Genomic DNA, 22,906 nt, shown 5'->3' with positions numbered 1-22,906 from the left:
AGTATTTCTGGAAGAGAGCAAGGAACAGAGATAAGGAGTTTTACTTCCTAGATTTTGCACCTCGTCTTCCTGTTTGTAGTTTCACATTTACATTTACTTTCAGAGGGGCTGCTGGTACTTCTTGAACCTCCTGCGATTTCTAGGTTGTAAATATGCTTTTTTATGAGCTGTCTTTATTGAGAACCCTGGGTCTATTAAGTCAGGTACCACGTGTCCATTTTAGCTTCTAACAACTGTTTTTCTGTTTTGTCTTTTGTCCTTGCGTTTAAAAAAAAAAAAAAATCCTCTATTAGTTCAAAATAAATAATTTAAATCTAAATTTTAAAGTTTTCACAAATATGCAATATTATGAATGACCCAAAACTGAGGATCGTGTTTCTTTTGGTACTGGGCTTTGAACCCAGGGGTACTTTACTCTTTTTTTTTTTTTTAAATGTTGAGACAGAGACTTAAGTGCCCAGACTGGATCTGAACTTGTAATCCTCCTGCCTCAGCTTTCCCAGCAGCAATTACAGGTATGCACCACAGTGGCTGGATGTGTGTGTCTTCACTTCATTATCCCTCATAGTATGTAACAGCCACGGATATGGGTAAGTATCTGATGTACTGGTGGAGAAAATAGTAAAGAGTTGGAGACTATTAAAAATTTAAAAGAGGGCTGGGGTTGTAGCTCTGTGGCTGAGGGCACTGGGTTTGATCCTCAGCACCACATAAGAAAATAAAATAAATCAGTAGCACATATACTAAAATGGGAACAATACACAAGGATGACACGCACATTTGTGAAGAGTTCCATATTAAAAAAAAAATTAAAAAGGAGGATATATGTTAAATGTTAAGATAGAAGAGGATTTTAAAGAAGCAGTGATAGAACTGACATGGGAGGTGTGGTGGTGGTGGTGTATCAATGGTTTTACCCAGAATTCACTAACTGAAAGAAGACCTGTTATAACAAACTGACACAGGAAAGTCAATAAAAATCTTTACATTGTACAATATTACAAGTAAAGGCATGTGTCTCAATTGCCTCTTCAGAGAGCACATTCCCACATGAACAAGTTTTACAATGTTTACTATAAAATTCCTCCTTTACCAATTCATCTTTTTATTTCACCATCACTGAATAGCAACAGTGACTGCAGACCCTCTATTTCTTCTATTAGCAATAAGCCTCACACAACTATTCATCTGGTTAGTACATTTGTTTTTTAAAAAGTGTTTTATACTTGTATCCATTATTTAACTTTAACACACTACCCTGTTTCTTTAAATTATTAGAAATGTAACAAACACCATATAGTAAATGTAATAAAAAAGTATTAAACACAAAGATAAATAAATACTAGTAAATTTTTAAGTATTAGATTTTTTTATGTGCTTAAGAGTATTTTACTGGTATCTGGTAAAGTTGGTTAGCTACTAGATGGGTTAGAAATACATTATTACTTTTACTACTTAATAAAATATACATATAAACTTACTCTGAAAAGTCACTATCCAAATGTGTTCAACACATTTTATTTGGGTAATAAAGCTATATCTTAATTTTAAAAGATTTTTTTTATATGTAATCTTTTGGTAATAATTTTGAAATGAAACTAAAACACTATCAATTTTAACTATGAATGTATGTATTACTACTACTACTACTACTACTACTACTACTACTACTACTACTATGTGTGCTCACGCACACAAACAGTTAAGTTTTGCTGTGCTTAGCAAAACAAGGAGTTCTGTGAGAAACTATGAACTCTTTGAACTGTGTCCTTGTTGCTGTCTTAAGAAGATAAAAGAATGATCTGCCAAGTGTAAAATATATATATGTTTGCCTGGGAATAACTAACAAGTTAATTGATAAGAAATACGGAGCACTGTGACCATAAACAAAGTTTTCCTGAGAATGTTTATCCATGCTTGTAAGGATTAAGCTGCTGAAAGGATGTTTTTTCTTTACCCTTGTTTTAATTAACAATGCTGTATAAAAGAAGGAGAGAAAAAAGTAAAGACAGTGCTCATTTTCTACTGAATGCGTGTGTGTGCGTGTGTCTTTCTTAAGCATCTCTGCTGTACCAGGAATTACAGATGGTTAGCGGGTCTGACACTACTACACACACACACACACACACACACACACACACACACGCATGCACATGCTCTGTATCTACTCATACCGGAAGTCCCAGGAGTTCATCAATTGAAGTCTCTGGCTCAGTAGGGTTGCTATCTGTTGGCTTAGGTACTTGAGCAATATTATCACTGTAAAACAGAAAATATTGAGCATATGTTATGGTTTGGATTTGGAATGCCCCCCCAAAGGCTCATATGTAGAAGGCTTGGTCCCTAATATAGTAATGGTCAGAGGCGAGGAATCTGTGGAAGTGATTGATCATGAAGGCTCTGATCTCATCAATGGATTAATTCATTCAGGGATGCTCAGCTGAATGGACTAGTGGGAGGGGTTGGAAATCATAGGAGGTAGAACCTAGTTGGAGAGAAAAGTCCTTGGGGGTATGTCCTTGGAGACAATTTTGTCCCAGTCCCTTTCTTTCTGCTTAATGGCCATGAAGAGGTGAGCAACTCTGCTTTGCCACACCCTTCCACCAGAATGTACTATCCCACTATGGGACCAGAAACAATGGAGCCATCTGAACATGGACTTAACCCTGTAACACAGAGCTAAATAAACTTTCCTTATTTGTTTTTCTCAGGTATTATGCCACAGTCATAAAAAGCTGACTAGCACAGCAGTTATGCAATTAGGCAAAAACTATTAGGGATTTTAACTGGTAAAAACTTACTTGGTCAAAAACTTATTAATGTTTTCTGCTAGCTTTTCTTGAAGAGATTTGTTGCTTAATATTTTTTCTCGTGCATTTTCAATAACCATTTGCTGAGGGAAAAAAAAGTCTGCATTAATAAAGGATAGTAAGGAGTATTGTCTTACTTATTTTAAAAAACTAATCACTGGAACTAGGCATGCTGGTGTATGCTTATAGTTCTAGCTACTGAGAGGGCTGAGGCAGAAAGAGCAATTAAGCTCAGGAGTTTGAAATCAATCTGGGCAATATAGCAAGACTCTCCCGAACAAAATGTAGAACAAAACACTAATCATTGGAAGCTGGGTTGTTTTAATACACCTAAATGGAAACTCAGGATTTGTGGTGGATCCCTTCATATTAACATAACATGCTATAATTTGTGTGTTTTTACAGATCTCTCACTATCTTTCTTCACTGCTTACAGGATACAGTTTCATAGTCTTTATCATATGAAGAATAACTTGATCCCAGGAAATGCAGTATTATACTGCATGATCCAACAACAAAGAATTTACAATTATTAAATATACCAACATTTCTTATTTGGAGCATTTGCCCATGCTATCTATTCTGAATTTATTGCTTCCTATCCCAAGACAATTCCACTGCAGTCTTACAGTGCACTCTTATAGAAACACTGTATTTTAATTTATTTTTTTGTAGATGGACACAATACCTTTATTTTTATGTGGTGCTGAGGATCGAACCTGGTGCCTCACACGTGCAAGGCGCATGCTCTACCACTGAACCACTACCTCAGCCCCCGAAATACTGTATTTTATACTCTTGGATACTATGTGTATGTTCATAGATAGGCATATATACTCATACACATATTTGCATATATGTCTTTATACACATTTGTATACACATCAGAATTTTTAAACTCAGGAATAATTCAAGATGCGAAAATTGGGAAGATCACTTACTTTTTCTACTGCAAATGCATTTGGATCCTGGAAATTCCGTATCGTTGAATGAGGCCCTGACAAAGTGACACTTTTCCTTTGAGAATCACTGCAACACATTTTAAAAGCTTGTCTTTTAACTACTGTGTCTGACAGGTTTAATAACTATATGAATAGACATAAATTTTAAGATCATCATGGTAGAACACATTTTCTCTCTTTATATAGAAACAAAAAGCAGCAAAGTATAAAGGGCATTATCACACTTGAACTCAGAAGAAATAAATTTTGAGGCCTTGCTTCACCATTCACTATCTATATAATCTTAAGCATGTATTAAGCTCTTATCCTCTCACCCACTTTATACTGAAGTTAAGACCAACTACATTATTGGATTTACAGAAAAATGAAATGAAGTAAATTATGTGTGTAGACTTCATTTTAAAAAAGCCAAGTTTTCTCTCTTAGAAATAGTTATTATTTTATGTGGTTAAGTGAGAGAGCTTATAGTAAATAAGCCTAAAAATAAAGGAAGCTGTGATAAAGTAAATCTTGAATTAGAGATAACAATAAAAATACCCATGATGGGCAGGTGAGAAATGGGGGGGGGGGTCTTCTCTCTTTTTTCTGAAATATTCTTCAAAGAGACACAGGCTAGGCAATAAAGAACTTTTCTTGAAACTTGTACCCGAAAAGATTCCATTAACTGATTTAAAGTTCTATGTTTGTAGATAAACATATTGCATTGTTTATATTCATCTAAAAAGCACTTGTTTTAAAAAAAAATCTGAGATAACATCAACTATAAGACATATCATTATTTAACATACCACTACCAAAAACCAAAAAAACTCCAATGAAACAATAATATGGCATTGATTAAAGGATGCAACTTAAGTTCAATAAATTTAGAATGTGAGAAAAGGCAACATGTTTTAGAACGGATATAGCAGTACCCAGTCCCAAGAACTTAGTAGTCTTGCTACTTTATACACAATAGAAATATCTTGCTGTAATTCTTTGTTTCAATATACGGTTCATAAAAGTATTTACCTTTTACGTCTCCCAGGAGACATTAAACTGGCATGAGTTTTCCTTTCCTGAGGACCAGGAATGATGTTTAAAGCCTCTCCAGCTGTATTTAAACAACAAAACAAAACAAACAAAACCCCCAATAAGCTAAGGAGACTAAACTTTTCTAAACCTGAAATGGGATAAGAAACATTAAATATTGATTTTTATTTTATATTAAATTCTGTAAATCTTGTCCTTATGCCTTAAGGTTCTACAGTAAAATACAAAATACAATATAATCACAACAAAAAACACTGCAGAACAAAAAAATGTGAAGTATAAACAAAGTGTTCTGAGTATAGAAAAGGATTTGGAGAAAAGATAGAAATGAGGAAGATCTTAATGGATGGTAAAAAACTTTAGTTGCACAGAAGACTACCGGACTGGGAACTGAGAGAACTGACCTTGAAATTCTAATTCCAACTACATTATAAACTTACTTCTTCCTTCCTGCTATCATGCACTTTCACTATATAACAAGCACACAACAAGCAAGATGTACCACATGATTTCTAAGTTTATTTCTAGCTCTTGAGATATAGCCAAGATGAATTGGGGTTGTGGCTCAGTGGTGGAACGCTCATCTGGCATGTGTGAGGCACTGGGTTTGATCCTCAGCACCACATAAAAAAACAAATAAATAAATAAAGGTTTGTGTCCATCAACAACTTAAAAAAAAAAGATTTAGCTGAGAACATGAAAGGTTTTTAACACAGAGAAAGAGGGGAGCTAGAAAGATATTTCTTATTCCAGGAGGGCAAACTGCCATAAATAAAGGTTAGGAGTTGGTTAAATACAATATTTATTCTGTTTAAAATAAAAATACAACAGGGTCTTTTCTATTAATGCCCAAAATTAGGATTAGAAGAGAACTGAAGGTTGGCTTCTGTTAAAGTTTAGGAAGAACCCGGGACTAAAATGATTCCTATATTTAAAAAAAAATTTTTTTGTTGATGGACATTTATTTACTTCTATGCGGTGCTGAGAAATCAAATCTAGTGCCTCACACATCCTAGGCAACTGCTCTACCACTGAGTCACAACCCCAGCCCCTAGATTTTATATGCTTATTTTGTAGCAAAGTGACGTAAAGTCTATTCCACTTCTAGTCTCTCATCTTTTTATTTGACCATAATTCTGTACTATGAGTATAGAGACATTAGTAGACCTTCTCATTGATTAACAACATTTAAGTAACAACAAAATTAAGAGAACAAAATTTAAACTTACTAGTTACAGTATCTTGTGACTGTGAATGGTTGACTACTACAAAATTTGACCTCATTGGAGTTGAAATTTGGCTAGCTGGTCTAATAGCTTGTGTAGCTGTCAAGGGAGAAGTGGTAAATTGTCCTGAAACATACGGTAAAGTCAGTAACTCTGAACTGACGGGAGCTGTTTGAGAGGCAAGCCTTCTCTGTCGTTTGATTTCTGCAATTCCATTTCTTGTTCGGGCTGAAACACACGAGCATTAAAAAAAATTAATGTTAGTAATTCTGGAATTTTAAAAGTCAAAATGACCTATATATACTATATAACATGTAAAATTGGCCCTTAAACATATGAAGTACATTAATTTCTTAAGAAACAAAAAAATAAACACATTTATACTTTATAAATCCAAAAGTACATTTGTTCTGCAAAAACTCATCCTCACAAGATAAGAAATTCAAAATTATAGAATGAGAATAAAAAAATGCTACTACTACATGGGAGTCAATGGAAAAATGCAGGAATTTTTCCTTTGAAACACACACACACATACACTGATAAAGTACTTCCTAGTATGATAACCCTACTTGGGAGCATGGGAGGAATAGACGAACTCTAGATAGGGTAGAAGGGGTGGGGGGAAGGAAGGGGACATGGAGTTATAAATGATGGTGGAATATGATGAGCATATTATGCAAAGTACATGTATGAAGACACGAATTGGTATGAATATACTTTGTATACAACCAGAGATATGAAAAATTGTGCTCTATATGTGTAATAAGAATTGTAATGCATTCCGCTGTCATATATAAATTAAAAAACAAACAAACATATACTTAGCACTTATGTACTGCTAATTAAAACATTCATTAGATAGATGGTGTTTGAAGTAATGCTGAATGCTGTTTAAAGTTTTATACTAACCTCTCTGATTGGCAGCAAATCCTGGGGAACTTTGCATGCTCCTAACAAATAAAACAAAGTAGTTATTCACTAAAAATTTTTGTTGCTCAGATATACTCTGGTTTAGTTATAGTCAGACCTGAAGCTAATTGTGATAGATGTCTCTCAGACAAAACCAAACAAACAAAAAACCCCCCACCCCCGCCAAAACTAACAATTAAAAAAAATATATTTTTAGTTATAGATGAACACAATATCTTTATTTTATTTATTTTTTTTATGTGCTGCTGAGGATGGAACCCAGTGCCTCCTGTGCTAAGTGATCACTCTACCACTGGGCCACAACCCCAGCCTGGTTTAACAAATTTTTTGAGTAAGCAACTCTGATTTGCTTTGGGAGAAAGACAGTGACATATAAATACATTCACACAACAGATTATTCAATTCAACATGCATCAGAATGCTTTGATATTAAGAGTACAGTTTGACAAAATTTTAGGAACTCTATATATATTTAAGTAAGCTATATTCAAAGTATATTATTATTTAAATTATAGTTCACAATTATAGGGATGCTTTCCCAAGAAGAAATTCTGATTTCATGTACATTAATACTTCAAAATTCCAAAATTTATGTCAAAGGATAGCTTGCTTTTAATAAGTTTATGACTTAAGGATTTATTTTACTTCTAAAGGAGAAAAACATAGGAAAACTCACAGTACAAGCTAATCCATTTACTATGAATCGTAGTTACCCCACCCATGTATTTGGTAAGCAGTCACAAACACTACAGAAACTGCGTCAGATAAGACTCCATCAACAAGAGCCATAAAACTTTAGATACAATTATGAATGTCTTTGAAGATAATTTGTAGAAAAGATGAGCCAGGAAAAGTAAATAGATAAGATCATCAAATAAGATATAATCCAGAGTTAGGATGAAAGCATTTGGAGCTATTTTCCAAGTTGAAGCTAATAAAGAAAATCAGGACTCTGCTGAAGTTAGATGGGTTTTTACTTTTAACTCTATGAAAGAGGGTAATAGACTATGACTTTTCACAACCAATTGTCAAAATAACAGATATTACAAAAGTGATACCAGTAGGGCTGGCATCTTTCCAAGGACACTGAATCTAGCATTTCCAGGCTGTGAACACTATACAGAATACACTATATACATAATACCATAAGAAAATTCTAAAGGTAAAAGTGTCTAGATGTAGCATTATTCATCAGGCTTGTTTCTTTACAAGGGAAGAACCAAACTGGACATTTAATATATTAATTCTCTGAATGTGTTATGAAGAGTGTGTTTTCTTAGGGAACTGACAATGGACTGGAATTAGGAGACTCATATTCTAGCCCAAGATCTGCCTCTAAATTGCTACAAAAACTTGAGACACTGTCCTCAAAGTTCTATATAACTCAATTTCTTCATCTGTAAACATTTTATTAAAAGTCCACAATTTATTTCAAATTATTCCATCTAAAGACAAAGAAATATCAATAATCTCTAAATAATTTCAAAATTAGGTAAATGTTATAAGTGTATCATACACGTCTTAAAGAATTTTAAAACTCAAAATATGTTTGTATTCCAAACATATCATTATGCACACTTTAATAAGCTTAGTACCTGATCTGGGAAAGTGTGTGGTCTAACTTCTTCCACAAAGATGACATTATTGCTGGGACATCATTTGATGTTTCTAAAACAAAAGGGAAATAAACCAAGTTGGAGAAAATTCATCATTCAATTTGAACAAAGAAAACCTCTCTCTCAACTACTGACATGATGCTGTGAACAGAAAATAAACCTGTTTGTAAAATGGTCTGAACAAAGGTATAGTGAGGCTGCCTTGTTTTTTTAAGTCTTTGAATATGAAACACAATATGAGTAGAAGTGGAAATTTATGTAAACTCAGCCACATCCTTTGGCTAATTATTCTTTTATCATTTTGAATTAAAAGATGACAAACTATTTTTGATCTTCCCTCTATCTGATTTCATCTGACATTCAAAAGTGAATTAAAACAATTTACTTCATGACAAATAATTATCATAAAGGTTACGCTCATTCTTTGTGAATGTGGAAATATAATTCTCTATTTCCTTATGCTTAAAAATAGGCCTCAAAAATACGTTTTAGGGTTAAAGACTAAATGAGATAAACCATGAAAGCATCTAGTACAATACTTACTGACAGTAGTTATTATATTTCTTTTGTGTTATCACTTTATGATAATTAATTCCTTAATAATTATTTGTTAATGTTGTAAGTTATGGAAATAATTAATATTAGAGAATAAACAATCAGAATTTTCTTCTAACTCATCATTAATTTAGGCAAGTATTAGTTTTATGACTTTTTTAAATGATTAAGTTTGAGCTATATTTGTTAACATTCAGAATTTTGAAATTTATGAAGTACTCCATATAAACAAATAAATTAGATGTTCACCAATAAAATTTATCTCATCACAATTGAGAAAAGTTTTCAAGAGTTTTTTTACAGAAATAAATCTTTAAAAAATTATTTCTAATTAATCAATAAATGCTGTATACATCAATATAAAAATCCCTGAACCTGAGTTCTTACCTTTTGCTTTCATAGCTACATATTCATTCAAAATTGTTGTCAAGTTTTTTCCAAATAAGGACTGAAAAAAAAGAATCAAACATTACCAAAATAATTTACTACCAATTAATTTCTCACTCTGATTTCATCATTCAAAAGTTAATAAAAGATCCATATTGCAAAAGAGCTGATGATGAAAGGCTAAAAAGGACATCATCAAAAATGAAAAAAACCATTCAAGTTATGGGTTTGATGAAATCTTCTGAAAATAAAGAATCTTGCCTATTTCAATAGGACATTGTGACTATGTATTTCCTTAGCTAAGATAGTCCTAGGACAGAAAAGCAAGTTTTAGGTGGGAGGAGAGATTCAAACAACTGCTTAAAAATTGTCAGATTGGGGCTGGGGTTGTGGCTCAGTAGTGGAGCGCTTGCCTAGTATGTGCAGGGCCCTGGGTTCCATCCTCAGCACCACAAAAATAAACAAACAAACAAACAAATAAATAAAAATTGTCAAGTGTGGTGGTGCATGACTGTAATATCAGAAGATTAGGGAGGCTGAGACAGGAGGATGCCAAGTTCAAGAACAGCCCCCAAACCTTAGCAAAACCGTGTCTCAACATTAAAAACAAGATGGTAGTGGGGACTGGGAATGTAGTCTAGTGACAGAGTGCCTCTGGATTCAATCCTCATTGCCACAAAACAAAACAATAGGGATCTAAATCCTAATCTGCTCTGGCTACATACTATCCTAAAAGCCATGTGAACATACAGTAGAACAAACGAAAAAATTGAGTGTGTAAGAGATAATTTTCCTAAGAATCAGTATATTCTTTTTTTTTTTTTTTTTTTTTAGGTGTAGATGGACAACACAATACCTTTTATTTTATTTTATTTTTTTATGTGGTGCTGAGGATCGAATCCGGGCCACGCCGGTACTAGACAAGCGCTCTATTGCTGAGCCACAATCCCACCCAGATCAGTATATTCTTGTCCTCATTTTTATCATCAGCCCACTTATTTATTCATGACCCCGCCCCCCACTGGTTCCCACTACGACCACAGCAGGTTTCTATAACTTCAAGTTTGAGATTATAGGGAAGAACAAGGATTTTTGAGCTCACAGTTTTTGTTTCAAATTCAACATTTACTATATGTGGGACAAATAAATTCTAAAGATATTTTAGAGTTCCCATAATAGCCTTCAATCAGCATATTATTATTTTAAGATCTTATATAAGCATTGGACTTCAATCAATACTAAGAAATAACAGTTTAAATTACTATTAACTACCCTACACATTTTTTTCAGATTTTTTTTCTAGTTTTTCCACTGATGTCCTTTTCCTGTTTCAAGATCCAATCTAGGATGCCAGTTGCATTTAGATATCACGATCCTTAGATTCCTCTTATCTGTCCGGTTCTCAGTCTTTCTTTGCTTTTCTTAATCTTGCTTTTGAAATGGTAGTCCTCCAAGTTGTCTTTTTCAGAACTGTTTGGGCTTTTCTCATCCCTTTCCATGGAAAATTTAAAATGTAATATGTTTCAATATACAAATTGCATGTGGAAATTCTGACTATGATAAATCTATAAATCAAATTGGGATAATTAAATTCTTAATGATACTATCTCAATCCATGAACATAGTATCATTTTCCTTTTATTTATATCTTAGGTTTCTTTCATGCAGTTCTTTGTATTTGGAACATACTTAAAATAAATTATTTATTGTTTATACAAAATTCAATTTTATTTTTGTATTAATTTTTTTCACTTTTTAATTGGTGCTCTATAGTTGTACATATTGATTGGATTTATTGTTATGTATTCATACATGCACACAATATAACTCTACAGCACTTCCCCCCTCCCTCCCTGCTTTCCATCCCTTGGTCCCTTTCCTCTACTGATCTCCCCTGGATTTTTAGGAGATCCACCCCTACCTTCTTTTCTGTTATCCTCTCTGGCTTCTACATATGAAAGAAAACAAGATCCTTGACCTTCTGAGTTTGACTTATTCCACTTAACATGACGGTCTCTACTTCCATTCATTTTCCTAGCATGACTTCACTTTTCTTTATGGCTAAATCAAATCCCATAGTGTATATATTACCACATTGTCTTTATCCATTCATTGATAAAGAATAGATAGATTGATAGTTATCTACACTGGTTCCCTAGTTTCGTTATTGTGAATTGTGCTGCTATAAACATAGGTATGTACACAGTACTGTAGGAAGATGACTTTAATTCTTTGGGATAAACACCAAGGAGTGGTATAGCTAGCTAGTTATATGGTGATTCCATGCCTAGTTTTTTGAGGAACCTCACCACTGGTTTCCATAGTGGTTGTACGGATTAACAATCCCAGGCTGGGGTTGTAACTCAGTGCTAGAACGCTCACCTAGCACACGTGAGGCACTGGGTTCAATCTTCAGAACCATAAATAAAATAAAGATATTGATTGTGTCCATCTTAAACTAAAACCAAAACCACAACAAAAAGAGTAGATCTCAAGTATTAAAAAAAAATCCATAAATAACGTAAGCATTTCTTTTTCTCCCTCCTCTCCAGTGTTTATAATTGTTTGTATTCTTGATGAGTGCCATTCTAACTGGAGTGAAATGAGATCTCAGTGTAGTTCTGATTTGCATTCTTTAATCGCTAATGATGTTGGACTTTTTAAAAAATATATTTCTTGGCCCTTAGTATTTCTTTTTTTAAACATTTTGTAGTTGTAGATGGACACAATGCCTATATTTTATTTGTTTTCATTTTTATATGGTGATGGGGATCAAACTCAGTGTCTCACACATAATAGGCAAGTGCTCTACCACTGAGCCACAACCCCAGGCTCGGTATTTCCTATTTTGAGAAGTGTCTATTTAATTCATTTGCCCATTTCTTTTTAAAAAATATTTATTTTCTTTAGTTCTAGGTGTACACAATATCTTTATATTACTTTTTTATGTGGTGCTGAGGATTGAACCCAGTGCCTCATGCGTGCTAGGCAAGCAGTCTACCACCGAGCCACAACCCTAGCCCCACATTTGTCCATTTCTTAACTGGGTTATTTAATTTTTTGGTGTAAAGATTTTTTTTTATCTCTTTATATATTCTAGATATTAATCCTCTGTCAGAAGAGTACCTAGCCAAGATTTTCTCCCATTCTGTAGGGTCCCTCTTCACATTCATAATTATTTTGTTATGCAGAAGCATTTTAATTTGATGTCATCCCATTTAATTACTCTTGGCATTATTTCCTGTGCTTTCCAGTCCTACTGAGAAAGTGGTTCATGCAGTTTTTTTTTTAAAATATTTTTAAATTGTAGATGAACTCAATATCTGTATTTATTTTTATGTGGTGCTGAGGATCAAACCCAATGCCTCACATGTGCAGGGCAAGCACTCTACCACTGAGCTACAGCCCCAGAACCCATTCATGCAGTTTTATCATACAGATTTGTTAGATTATCAAAGCATTTTGTTTATTTATTGCTAGTATAAATGGTTATTTAGAAAGATTTCAAATCTCTATTTTTTATTGCATATATTTAGAAATACCATGGACTTTTATATATTTTGTATCCCATTACCTTGATAGACTGTAATTTTTTTTTTTTGTGGTGCTGGGAATTGAATCCAGTGCCTCATGCATGTGAGGCAAACACTCTACCGCCTGAGCTATATCCTCAGCCCCAGACAGACTGCAATTTTTGTAGATTCTTTTAGGTTTCCTACACAGAAAATTATGTCTCTAAGGAGTATAAAACAGAAAGACAAATGCCACATGAAATAACGTAGTTCTAGAATTTATCCATTTTAATGATAAATGGTGCTCTATTGGTATAGTAATGTTTACAAAACATCAAGATACCAAAATACCTGTTTTATATTTGTCTAAAGTAAGCTGACAGATAAATAAGCCAACACCAATAAAAATAAGCTGAGAAAAACAGCAGTGAAACTAATCAGATATAAGAGTGTCATTCTGAACTGATTCTCAGAGGCGAAGATGTAATTCCCTGAACACGTTAGCATAAATGTGTAAAAAGAACAGTTGAACTTTTCTGGTTCTTATCAGTCACAGATGAATATAAACTATTTAATTTCTGCCAATTCTGACTTTGCTGATTTTTAAATCTTTAAAAAATTGAGACAGGTGTCTCACTATGTTGCCTAGGCTGGCCATGAACTTCTGAGCTCCAATGATCTTCTTACAGCAACCTCCCCAGTAGCTGGGACTATATTTGTGTGTCATGGCACCTGACTTTGAAGAGCTGAAAGACTGTGTTTATCATCTCTCATATTGGTCAAGGAAGAAATATTTCCATTAAGGAACAAGTAACTCACCAGTAAGCAGGCTGGGATAAAACCTTCATCTGTACAGTGTTCTGCATACTCTTTTAAATTTGAACTTTCCAAAATAAAGGTCTGGCAGGTAGAAGTGAGGTTTTCTTGTTGTAAGTAACCTAAACAAAAAAAATAAAACTTTAGGTACTTTCAATACATTCTGTACTTTTGGTAAAAATGCTATTATTGAAAAAGCCAGAGTAAGTACCAATACATAAAAGGAGTGAGGTAGAATGTGCTGGTATTCTGCAGACTTGCCTGGAAACACTATGTTGTGCTATAATACAAAGTGTAGCTGATAGACCCTATTGGTAGGTTTTTTTTTTTTTTTTTTAATATTTATTCATTTATTTTTTAGTTTTTCGGCGGACACAACATCTTTGTTTGTATGTGGTGCCGAGGATCAAACCTGGAGCCGCACGCATGCCAGGCGAGCACACTACCGCTCGAGCCACATTCCTAGCCCCTGGTAGCTTTTTTTATAGGAACAATTTTAGCTAAGCTTGTAAAATGAGGTGCCTGACAAAGTGTAATTATTTCACAGTTAGGAATCTAGGAAATCCAATGCAGAAATGATAAATAAGTTCTTCTACTTTACAACACCTAGGCCAGGAGATGATATACAATTCACTTGCTATATTATAAAAAAACCTACATTCTGTCAAAATTGCTTACGTATGTTTCACTCTCTGCCTAATGATTTAACCGAAAAAGTGAACAGAAGACTTATCTACTCTTCATGAAAGATCAGACAGAAAATCCTTTGACTTTTTTTAATATTTAATTTTTTAGTTGTAGGTGGACATAATATCTCTATTTAATTTTTACGTGGTGCTGAGGTTTGAACCCAGTGCCTCATGTGTGTTAGGTAAACGAGTACTCTACCACTGAGCCACAACCCCAGCCCCAACTTTTAATTTATACATTTTGGGACTGAAAGCCTCACAAGTTACAAGATCTGTAACACATAAAGGCTAAGAGTTGTCAAGTGCTGGGCTGTATATTAAAACATGGCCCCAAAACACACACGGACACCCCCTTGGGAACAATGGAAGTTATCTGTTCCCAACATTTAAGAAAATCAATGTCTAATAAAAAGTTAATAATAGCTAAACTATGGAAACAACCTAGGTGCCCTTCAACAGATGAATGGATAAAAAAAGTCATCTTTTACTTTTTGTCAAAACTATTTAACTATATGCTTCACTCTCTGCCTAATGATATCCAATGGAATATTACTCAGCCTTAAAGAATAATGAAATTATGGCATTTGCCAGTAAATGGATGGAGCTAGAGAATATCATGCTAAGCAAAATAAGCCAATCCCCCAAAACCAAAGGCTGAATGTTTTCTGATATGCAGATGCTAATTCACAATAAGGGGTGTGTGTAGGGGGAGCTAGGGAAGAATAAAGGTACTTTAGAATAGATGATATGAAGGGAGTGGAGGGAGTATGGAGGTAAGAAGGATAGTAAAAGAAATCGGACATTAATAATTAATACCCTAGGTGCATATATCATTACATGACTGGTATGATTCTATATCATGTACAATCAGAAGAATGAAAACTTACATAAATAAGCAAATTTTTAAAAAAGCAGTTAATAAAAACAGCAGCCAAGGAAGCCCAGATATGGGACTTAAGACATTGAGTCATTTTCAAATAGTTTCAGAAACCATGCTTAGGAAATTTGAGAATACTATCTTATCGGACAGTAAATATCAATGAAGAAATATATATTACAAAAAAGAACGAAATAGGGGCTGGGGATGTAGTTCAGTTGGTAGAGTGCTTGCCTCACATGTGAAAGGTCCCGGGTTTGATCCCCAGCACCACACAAAACAAACAAACAAAAACACTTATCTGGAGTTGAAAAGTATAACAAATGAAAAATACATGAAAAGAGGCCAACAGCAGATTTTAGAATATGTAAAAATCAACATGCTTATGCATAAATTAATTGCAATTATCTGGTCTATGGAATGGAAATAAAAAAAGAATGATGAAAACTGTATAGAGTCTCAGAGACCTGTGGTACACCATAAAGTGTACCAATATAAGCATATTAATAATTTCAGAATGAGAGAAGTGACAGGAAGTGTAAAAAGAATATTTGAAGAAATAACTCCCCAAACTTCCCAAATATGAGGAAAAACAATCTCCACATAAAGGATGCTCAACAAATTCCAAATAAGATAACTTCAAAGAAATCTATACCTAGACAAATAAAGTATGAACATAAAAAGAAAGAAAATCTTGAAAGAAGACAGTATGACTTTTCACTTACAAGGTATCCTAATATGATTAACAGTTGAGTTTTCATCAGAAATCACATAGGCCATAGATAGTGAGATGATATTTAAAAGCCATGATAGAAAAAAAACTGAAGAATTCTCTATCCAGGCTGGGTATGGTGGCACAAATCTGTAATCAGCGAGCTGGGACTTTTGGTTTCATTGTTTGTTTTGTACTTCCTGATGAGCCTGTGTATTCTTCATTTCTCAATCACATTACTTGCTCATAATGTCATGTCAGAGCTCTCACTCTACGAGCTCCTACTCGTAGTAGGAACATGTTGGGTTGTTAAAAGTCACTAGGACTTCTGCTGCTTGAAGACTCCCATGACAGGATAATCTGGTAGTGAACTGCAATTAGACTTAGTTTGTGCCTGACACAGACAAAGCTCACCAATGCAGGCACATTGTATAATCAATCATCCAATTACCCCCAACTCTTTGGCTTCTACAAAAGGAAATTAACTAGACCAGAGTTCAATATGTTATTGAGTGTTTCTCTGCTTTGTAGGCATTCCAACAGTTCTCCATTTTTGGTTTTCTCCTCCTACCACCTGTGGGCTTCACCTCCTCTAAAACACCTACTGTCCTTTTTGCAATGTTCGTCCAAAACTCCCTCCCTGTGAGGGATGGGGTCTGTTGCTGTGGTAGTTACTAATGTCTTTGACCATCAGCCAAAATAAACAGAGGCTAAACCATAAACCAGTCTTCTCCTTTTTGGGTTTAATTAGACTACTAGGTAACTAAAATGCTATTGAACAGACAGTCCCTCACAGATAGGGCTGTATGGGTTCTTTTTGGTTTTATGAGTAGGGAGACTAAATATCACAGGGAAAGACAGAATTTGCAAAAATGCTAGAAGCAGAGGAAAACATCCAGGAGTTCCTTTGGATTCAGAGGATATAGCTCTTGGAAGGGAACTAAACTAAAGTGGAGAGAGGTATACTCCAAAATGTATCCCCAAATTGGTTAACAGGCTCTAGGTCCTGCTCATAGCAACTCAAAAGAAATGGAGTAAGCTCAACATAGGGGTCAGAGGTAATCTGGCCACAAAGGTCAATTGTAAGATTTTTATAGGAATGCACACAAAACACAAGGTTATTAATTCGCAAGAGGGATGCCTGAGGCAGAATTTAGGGTTCTGATTCCAGGACCTAAAACTCTTCTCTCTTTCAAAAGAGCCTACATGGTAGGGACCACCTCTGTTCCATAAGACTCTGCTCAGCAATATCCACTATCACTAGGAACTCTTTGGCCCTCATATTCTGAGGGACAGAGAGTCATTTTCTATTGTAATACCCCTAAGCTCCAACATAATTTAGGGAATTTAAAACAATAGCCCCTGGGGCTGGAGCTATAGTGCCTGCCTCCAACAAGTGAGGCACTGGATTTGATCCTCAGTACCACATGAAAATAAATAAAGATATTATGTCCATCTACAACTAAATATACGAAGCCCCTAAACAGAACCCAAATATTGTGATACCATCTTGCATCTAGACCTCATCTGCAGGAAATAAAACAAGTTGTCAGTGGTACCCCATGTCCAAGCCTTCATAGCCTTATACCAAAATCTAATCCTATGCAAAAACAAGACCTCATAAGGAGCCTATAAGGTAAACATTCCAAACCCAGATATCTTAGGTGACATATTGTTAAACCATTCTCATGTCTCTCAAGGGGAACATCAACAACCCCTCAATATTGCCCACCAGAGGAAATAGTTCACCAACCCTTCTCCATATATCCTGACCCACAACATACTTACAGTGGTGTCTTCACACTGCCTCAACTTCATGGTGTGCCTCTGCCCTGTAACATTTGTGTCCAACACCCAGTTCTTTTTGGTAACCCCAATTCTTTTCTGGTTACTTTCTCTGTTCAGCTTTTCCTGACCTTCTATTCACCTCACATTCTTGGTGACTACAGAAAAAATATCTTGAGGTAATTGATTAGCTTTTAGCTAGAACACACTCTGGTAAATACCAAAGATCTCCTGATTGGAACTCAGATGCTATAGCCCTTTGGGCTAAGATTGAGGCTTTCATTCTTGGTCTTTTGGGGGATAAAACTCATCAACTCGAAATTAGAAGATTTTTTAAGATGGATAACACCCTTGTAGAAATTGAAGGCCAGCACCCATTAGGGTAAAGACCTGTATCTCTTCCTCTTACTATCTCATCTTTATCTCTGGACTAACAAAACTTCATGGAACCGCATATAAGGCTCAATTTGGTGGGAACTCTAAAACATAACTGAGGTACCCTCCATCTCTGGGTCAAAATGCTCTATTTAATACCCTTTTCCTCTCATGCTCAAAATGGCAGTTTTCCTCATTCCTCAGCTGCCTGCCTGATAAACTCACCCTCCAAGGCTTGTGTCTGGAATGTAAGCTGGGTAAGAAACTGCCCCAAACAGATTTGACACCAAATTACCTCTAAATCCAAGCTACTGTGGAATATAAATGGCTGTTTTACAAGTTTTTCTTTTTCTTGAGAACCTTTTCCTGAGGTCCACCCTCTCCCTGGATATCATGGGCTCCCACATTCTTTAAATATCCGGAATGTAATCTGATCCAAAGTACACTCCTCTGATAGATATTTCATGTGTTCCTTAACTAGAATAATCATATTTATTTTAACACCCCTGCCCCCAACTCATGGTTTTTCTGGCAAATCTATCTCTGGTTTCCTATGCAACTAAATTAATTTTGTTTGGATTTTGTTTTATTCAACCAGAGCCCCCCCACCTTTTGTTCTTACTATTTTTACTCAAAGCCCAACTAATCAAGGATCAACTCTCAAATACACTGGGAAAGGAAAGAGATAACAGTGGTAATGGTTGACATAGAGCTACCTCATGGTTGGAAAAGTGGCCAACTAAACATCCCCAACTGTATAGGCTTCCCCTGGGTCTATGTCCTCAATCTACTGCTCATTGCCACACAAAGACATTTATGACAGACAAGTTTTGGTTTCTAAAATTCTAAATATGGTGTTCACTTGGTTTAATGGACGGCTTTAACATTTTTATCCCCTCCGGATAGGTGCCAAATACCTGGTCTATGCAAACTCTAACAAGAGAACTTGTCTTTATTGCTCTCACTATGAGAGACACTTTCTTTTCTGTTTCTTGGTTATCTAGCCCACTGGTGACTTTCCCCCTAATTCTTTATAAAAGAAATTTCCATTTATAAGGGTCTCTACCTGTATTGATGAGCTCTTAAAAAAGGAAAACATATTTAACTATGAATAACAAGCCCTGCCATTAATACTTTGGCTTTCACTTGCCTAATATTTCCTCAGTGATGTTTAAATTAATTTCTCTGTTTCTGAGATGTAATTTTCTTCCTTAAAACTTTGTAAGTATAGATTTAAGACTGAAGACTGTTTAGAACTATAGTCATCATATCAACAAATAAGTTTTTAAAAGTAACTTGGCAAATGGTACATCTAGATGAAAGCTATAAAATCTGTTCTGTCTGTATTTTTATGTATGTTTGTGTGTATCTGTGTATTATGTGGTACCAAATTGGCTTAAAAATAAATGATTGCAAAACACACACACATACACAAAAATGCTCATAGCTTTAAAATAAAGTTGGTTTTAACATAAGTAATAGTTTTAACAAAATATTAAGTATAATCCCCAAGGCAACAACTAAAAGAACTTAAAAAAAATAAGGAATTAAAATAGTAAATTGAAAGTACTTATTTGATTCCAAACAGGCCTTAATAAAGGAATAAAATAACAAAGACATAGGTCACAGACAACAAATAGCTAAATGGTTGACATAATCATCCCTTATCAGTAATTACAATAAATTTTTAAAAAATATTTATTTTTTAGCTTTAGGTGGACACAACATCTTTACTTCATTTTTACTTTACCCAGTGCCTCATGCATGCCAGGCGAGCGCGCTACCACTTGAACCATATCCCCAGCCCACAATAAATTTTAAGTTTAAACACTTCAACCAAGAGATTGCCGGGCACAAGAGCACATGCCTATAATCCCAGTGTTTTGGGAGACAGGAGAATTTCAAGTTTGACACCAGCCTCAGCAACATGGCAAGGTCCTAAGCAACTCAGCAAGACTCTGTCTCAAAAAATAAAAAGGGTTGAGGATTTAGTTCAGTGGTCAAAGTCCCTGGATTCAATCCCAAGAAGAAAGAACAAAAAAACAGAAATTGACAAAATGGATGAAAAACATGATCTAACTTTATATGCTGCGGATAACATATACTTTAGATGCAATAACACATAGGTTCAAAGTAAAAAGATGGAGGTCTAGAGAGAGAGCTCAGTGGTAGAGCATATGGGTAGCATGCATAAGGCTCATAAGACTTTGTGTTCAATTCCAAACACTGGAGTGGGGGAATATACCATCTAGACAGTAACCAAATAAGAACTGGAAAAATTATGTTAATATCAAAGAGTAAACAAGACAAATACTATTACTAAGACAATGATAAATGGGTCAATCCATTAAAAAATTACAATTGCAAACACACATGTACTTAACAGGACCCCCCCCCCCACACACACACACAAAGCATAAAGCAAGAATTGACAAAAGTAGTAGGAAAAAGACAATTAAATAATACAAGTTGGAGATTTCACTATAGCATGCTTTTAATAATAACTAGAAATAGGCAGATCAGCAAGGAAAGAGAATAACACTGTAAATTAACCAGACCTCATAAATAGATATAGAACACTTAATAATAACACAAAACACCTCTTTTCTCATGTGCACATGCAACATCCAGGATGGACCACATATTAGGACTATCTCTTTGTCCTAATTTAAAAAGTCATACAGAATATGCTCTCTGGGGCTGGGGATGTGGCTCAAGCGGTAGCGCGCCTGCCTGGCATGCGTGCGGCCCGGGTTCGATCCTCAGCACCACATACAAACAAAGATGTTGTGTCCGCCGAAAACTAAAAAAATAAATAAATAAATACTAAAACAAATTCTCTCTCTCTCTTTAAAAAAGAAAAAAAAAAGAATATGCTCTCTGACCACAATGGAACAAAATTAGAAACCAATTATCAAAATTCACAAATATGTAGAAAGTAAACAATATCCTTCTAATAAAAAGGTCAGAGAAGAAATGAAAAGGGAAGTTGGAAAATATTTTGAGATAAAAGAAAAACACAATGTACCAAAACTTATGAGATGCAGCTCATGCAGTGGGTGGTGGAAAATTTATAAATATAAGCACCAGTATGAAAAAAAGATGAAAAATACTAATAAGCTAATCTTATACCTTAGTAAATTAGAAAAAGAGCAAACTAAACCCATAGCAGGCAGAAGGAAGGAAATAGGAAATACTAGAGTAGAAATAAATGGATATAAGAAAAACAGAAAAAAAAAGTCAATGAACTTAAAAGCTGTTTATGTGAAACTAAAAAAAATTTAGGGCTGGGGATGTGGCTCAAGCAGTAGCGCGCTTGCCTGGCATACGTGTGGCCCGGGTTTGATCCTCAGCACCACATACAAACAAAGATGTTGTGTCTGCCGAAAAAACAAAAAAAAAAATTTAAAAAAATTTAAAAATCTTTAACTAGATTCACACAAAAAAAGAGAGAGAGAACTCAAATTACTAAGATCAGGAATGTAAAAGGGGAACATAGACATCTACTACATTTTGGAAATAAATAAGATTGCAAAGGAATATTATAAAATTGTATGTCAATGCTTTAGACAATCTAGGTGAAATGGATAATTCCTAGAAATACATAACCTACCGACACTTAATCAAAAAGCAGAAAATCTGAACAGATCTATAACAAGAATTTGTAATAAAATGCTCACAAAACCCAGGAACAAATGACCTTGTTGGTGAATTCTATGAAACACTAAAAGAGGAATTAACATCAGTCCTTCACAAATTAAACTGTTATTCCTCCAATATACGCAGAAAAACAATTTGACAAAATTTAACACCCTTTCATGATAAAACAGTAGGAATAGAAGGAAATTTCCTCAACTTGATAGAGGAATCTATGAAAAACTCACACCTAACATATTCAATGGTAAAGAACCAAAACTAGGGCTGGGGTTGTGGCTTCGTGGTAGAGTACTCGCCTAGCATGTGTGAGGCACTAGGTTTGATTCTTATAAATAAAGGTCCGTGAACAACTAATTAAAAAAAAAAAAAAAAAAGAATCCTAAGTTTCCCTATAAGATCAGGGACAAGACAATGAAATCCACTCTAGATATTTATATACAACATTATATTGGAAGTTCTAGCTATTTAGGATAAATAGTAAAGAAATTGAAACTTAAAAAAAAATCTTGATTTGAAAAGACAAAGTCAAGCAATCCCTATCTGCAGAAGACCCATTTTTTTTTTTTTTTTTTTTGCTATAGGGGATTGAACTCAGGGGTGCTTAATCACTGAGCCACATCCCCAGCCCTATTTTGTATTTTATTTAGAGATAGTGTCTCACTGAGTTGCTTAGTGTCTCGCAGTTGCTGAGGCTGGCTTTGAACTCCCAATCCTCCTGTCTCCACCTCCCAAGCCACTGGGATTACAGGTGTGTGCTCCCTGATGTTTTATGTGGAAAAATCCTAAAGAACCAGCACAATTAGAGATGAAAACTTCAATTAAGTTGTAGTATACAAAATGAATATATAAAAAATAACTATATTTCTGTATGCTTGCAATGAATAATAAATCAAAGAATTTAATTTATTATAGCATCAAAAAGTATAGGAGCCTTAGCAATGAACTGAACAAAAGGAGTATGA

At 34.6% G+C, this 22,906-nt stretch overlaps 1 protein-coding gene across 3 annotated transcripts in view; it reads right to left on the bottom strand.

Moving 5' to 3' along the window:
- NPAT (nuclear protein, coactivator of histone transcription) overlaps positions 1–22,906 on the bottom strand; it is a 54,027-nt gene that overhangs the window by 22,305 nt on the left and 8,816 nt on the right. For all 3 annotated transcript variants that reach the window (XM_081282540.1, XM_081282538.1, XM_081282539.1), the window contains exons 2-10: positions 13,853–13,971; positions 9,522–9,582; positions 8,559–8,631; positions 6,943–6,983; positions 6,034–6,258; positions 4,784–4,865; positions 3,752–3,839; positions 2,802–2,893; positions 2,175–2,259 (exon numbers count right to left, since the gene is read on the bottom strand). In XM_081282540.1, coding sequence (XP_081138666.1) covers positions 2,175–2,259; positions 2,802–2,893; positions 3,752–3,839; positions 4,784–4,865; positions 6,034–6,258; positions 6,943–6,983; positions 8,559–8,631; positions 9,522–9,582; positions 13,853–13,971 — 866 coding nt within the window. The remainder of the gene's footprint in view (positions 1–2,174; positions 2,260–2,801; positions 2,894–3,751; positions 3,840–4,783; positions 4,866–6,033; positions 6,259–6,942; positions 6,984–8,558; positions 8,632–9,521; positions 9,583–13,852; positions 13,972–22,906) is intronic.

Source organism: Spermophilus citellus, assembly GCF_964194105.1.
Source record: "Spermophilus citellus genome assembly, chromosome: 2".
In the NCBI taxonomy this organism is placed as follows: Eukaryota; Metazoa; Chordata; class Mammalia; order Rodentia; family Sciuridae; genus Spermophilus; species Spermophilus citellus.
Note: the sequence above shows the minus strand (reverse complement) of the source record. Positions and strands in the feature narration are given on the sequence as shown.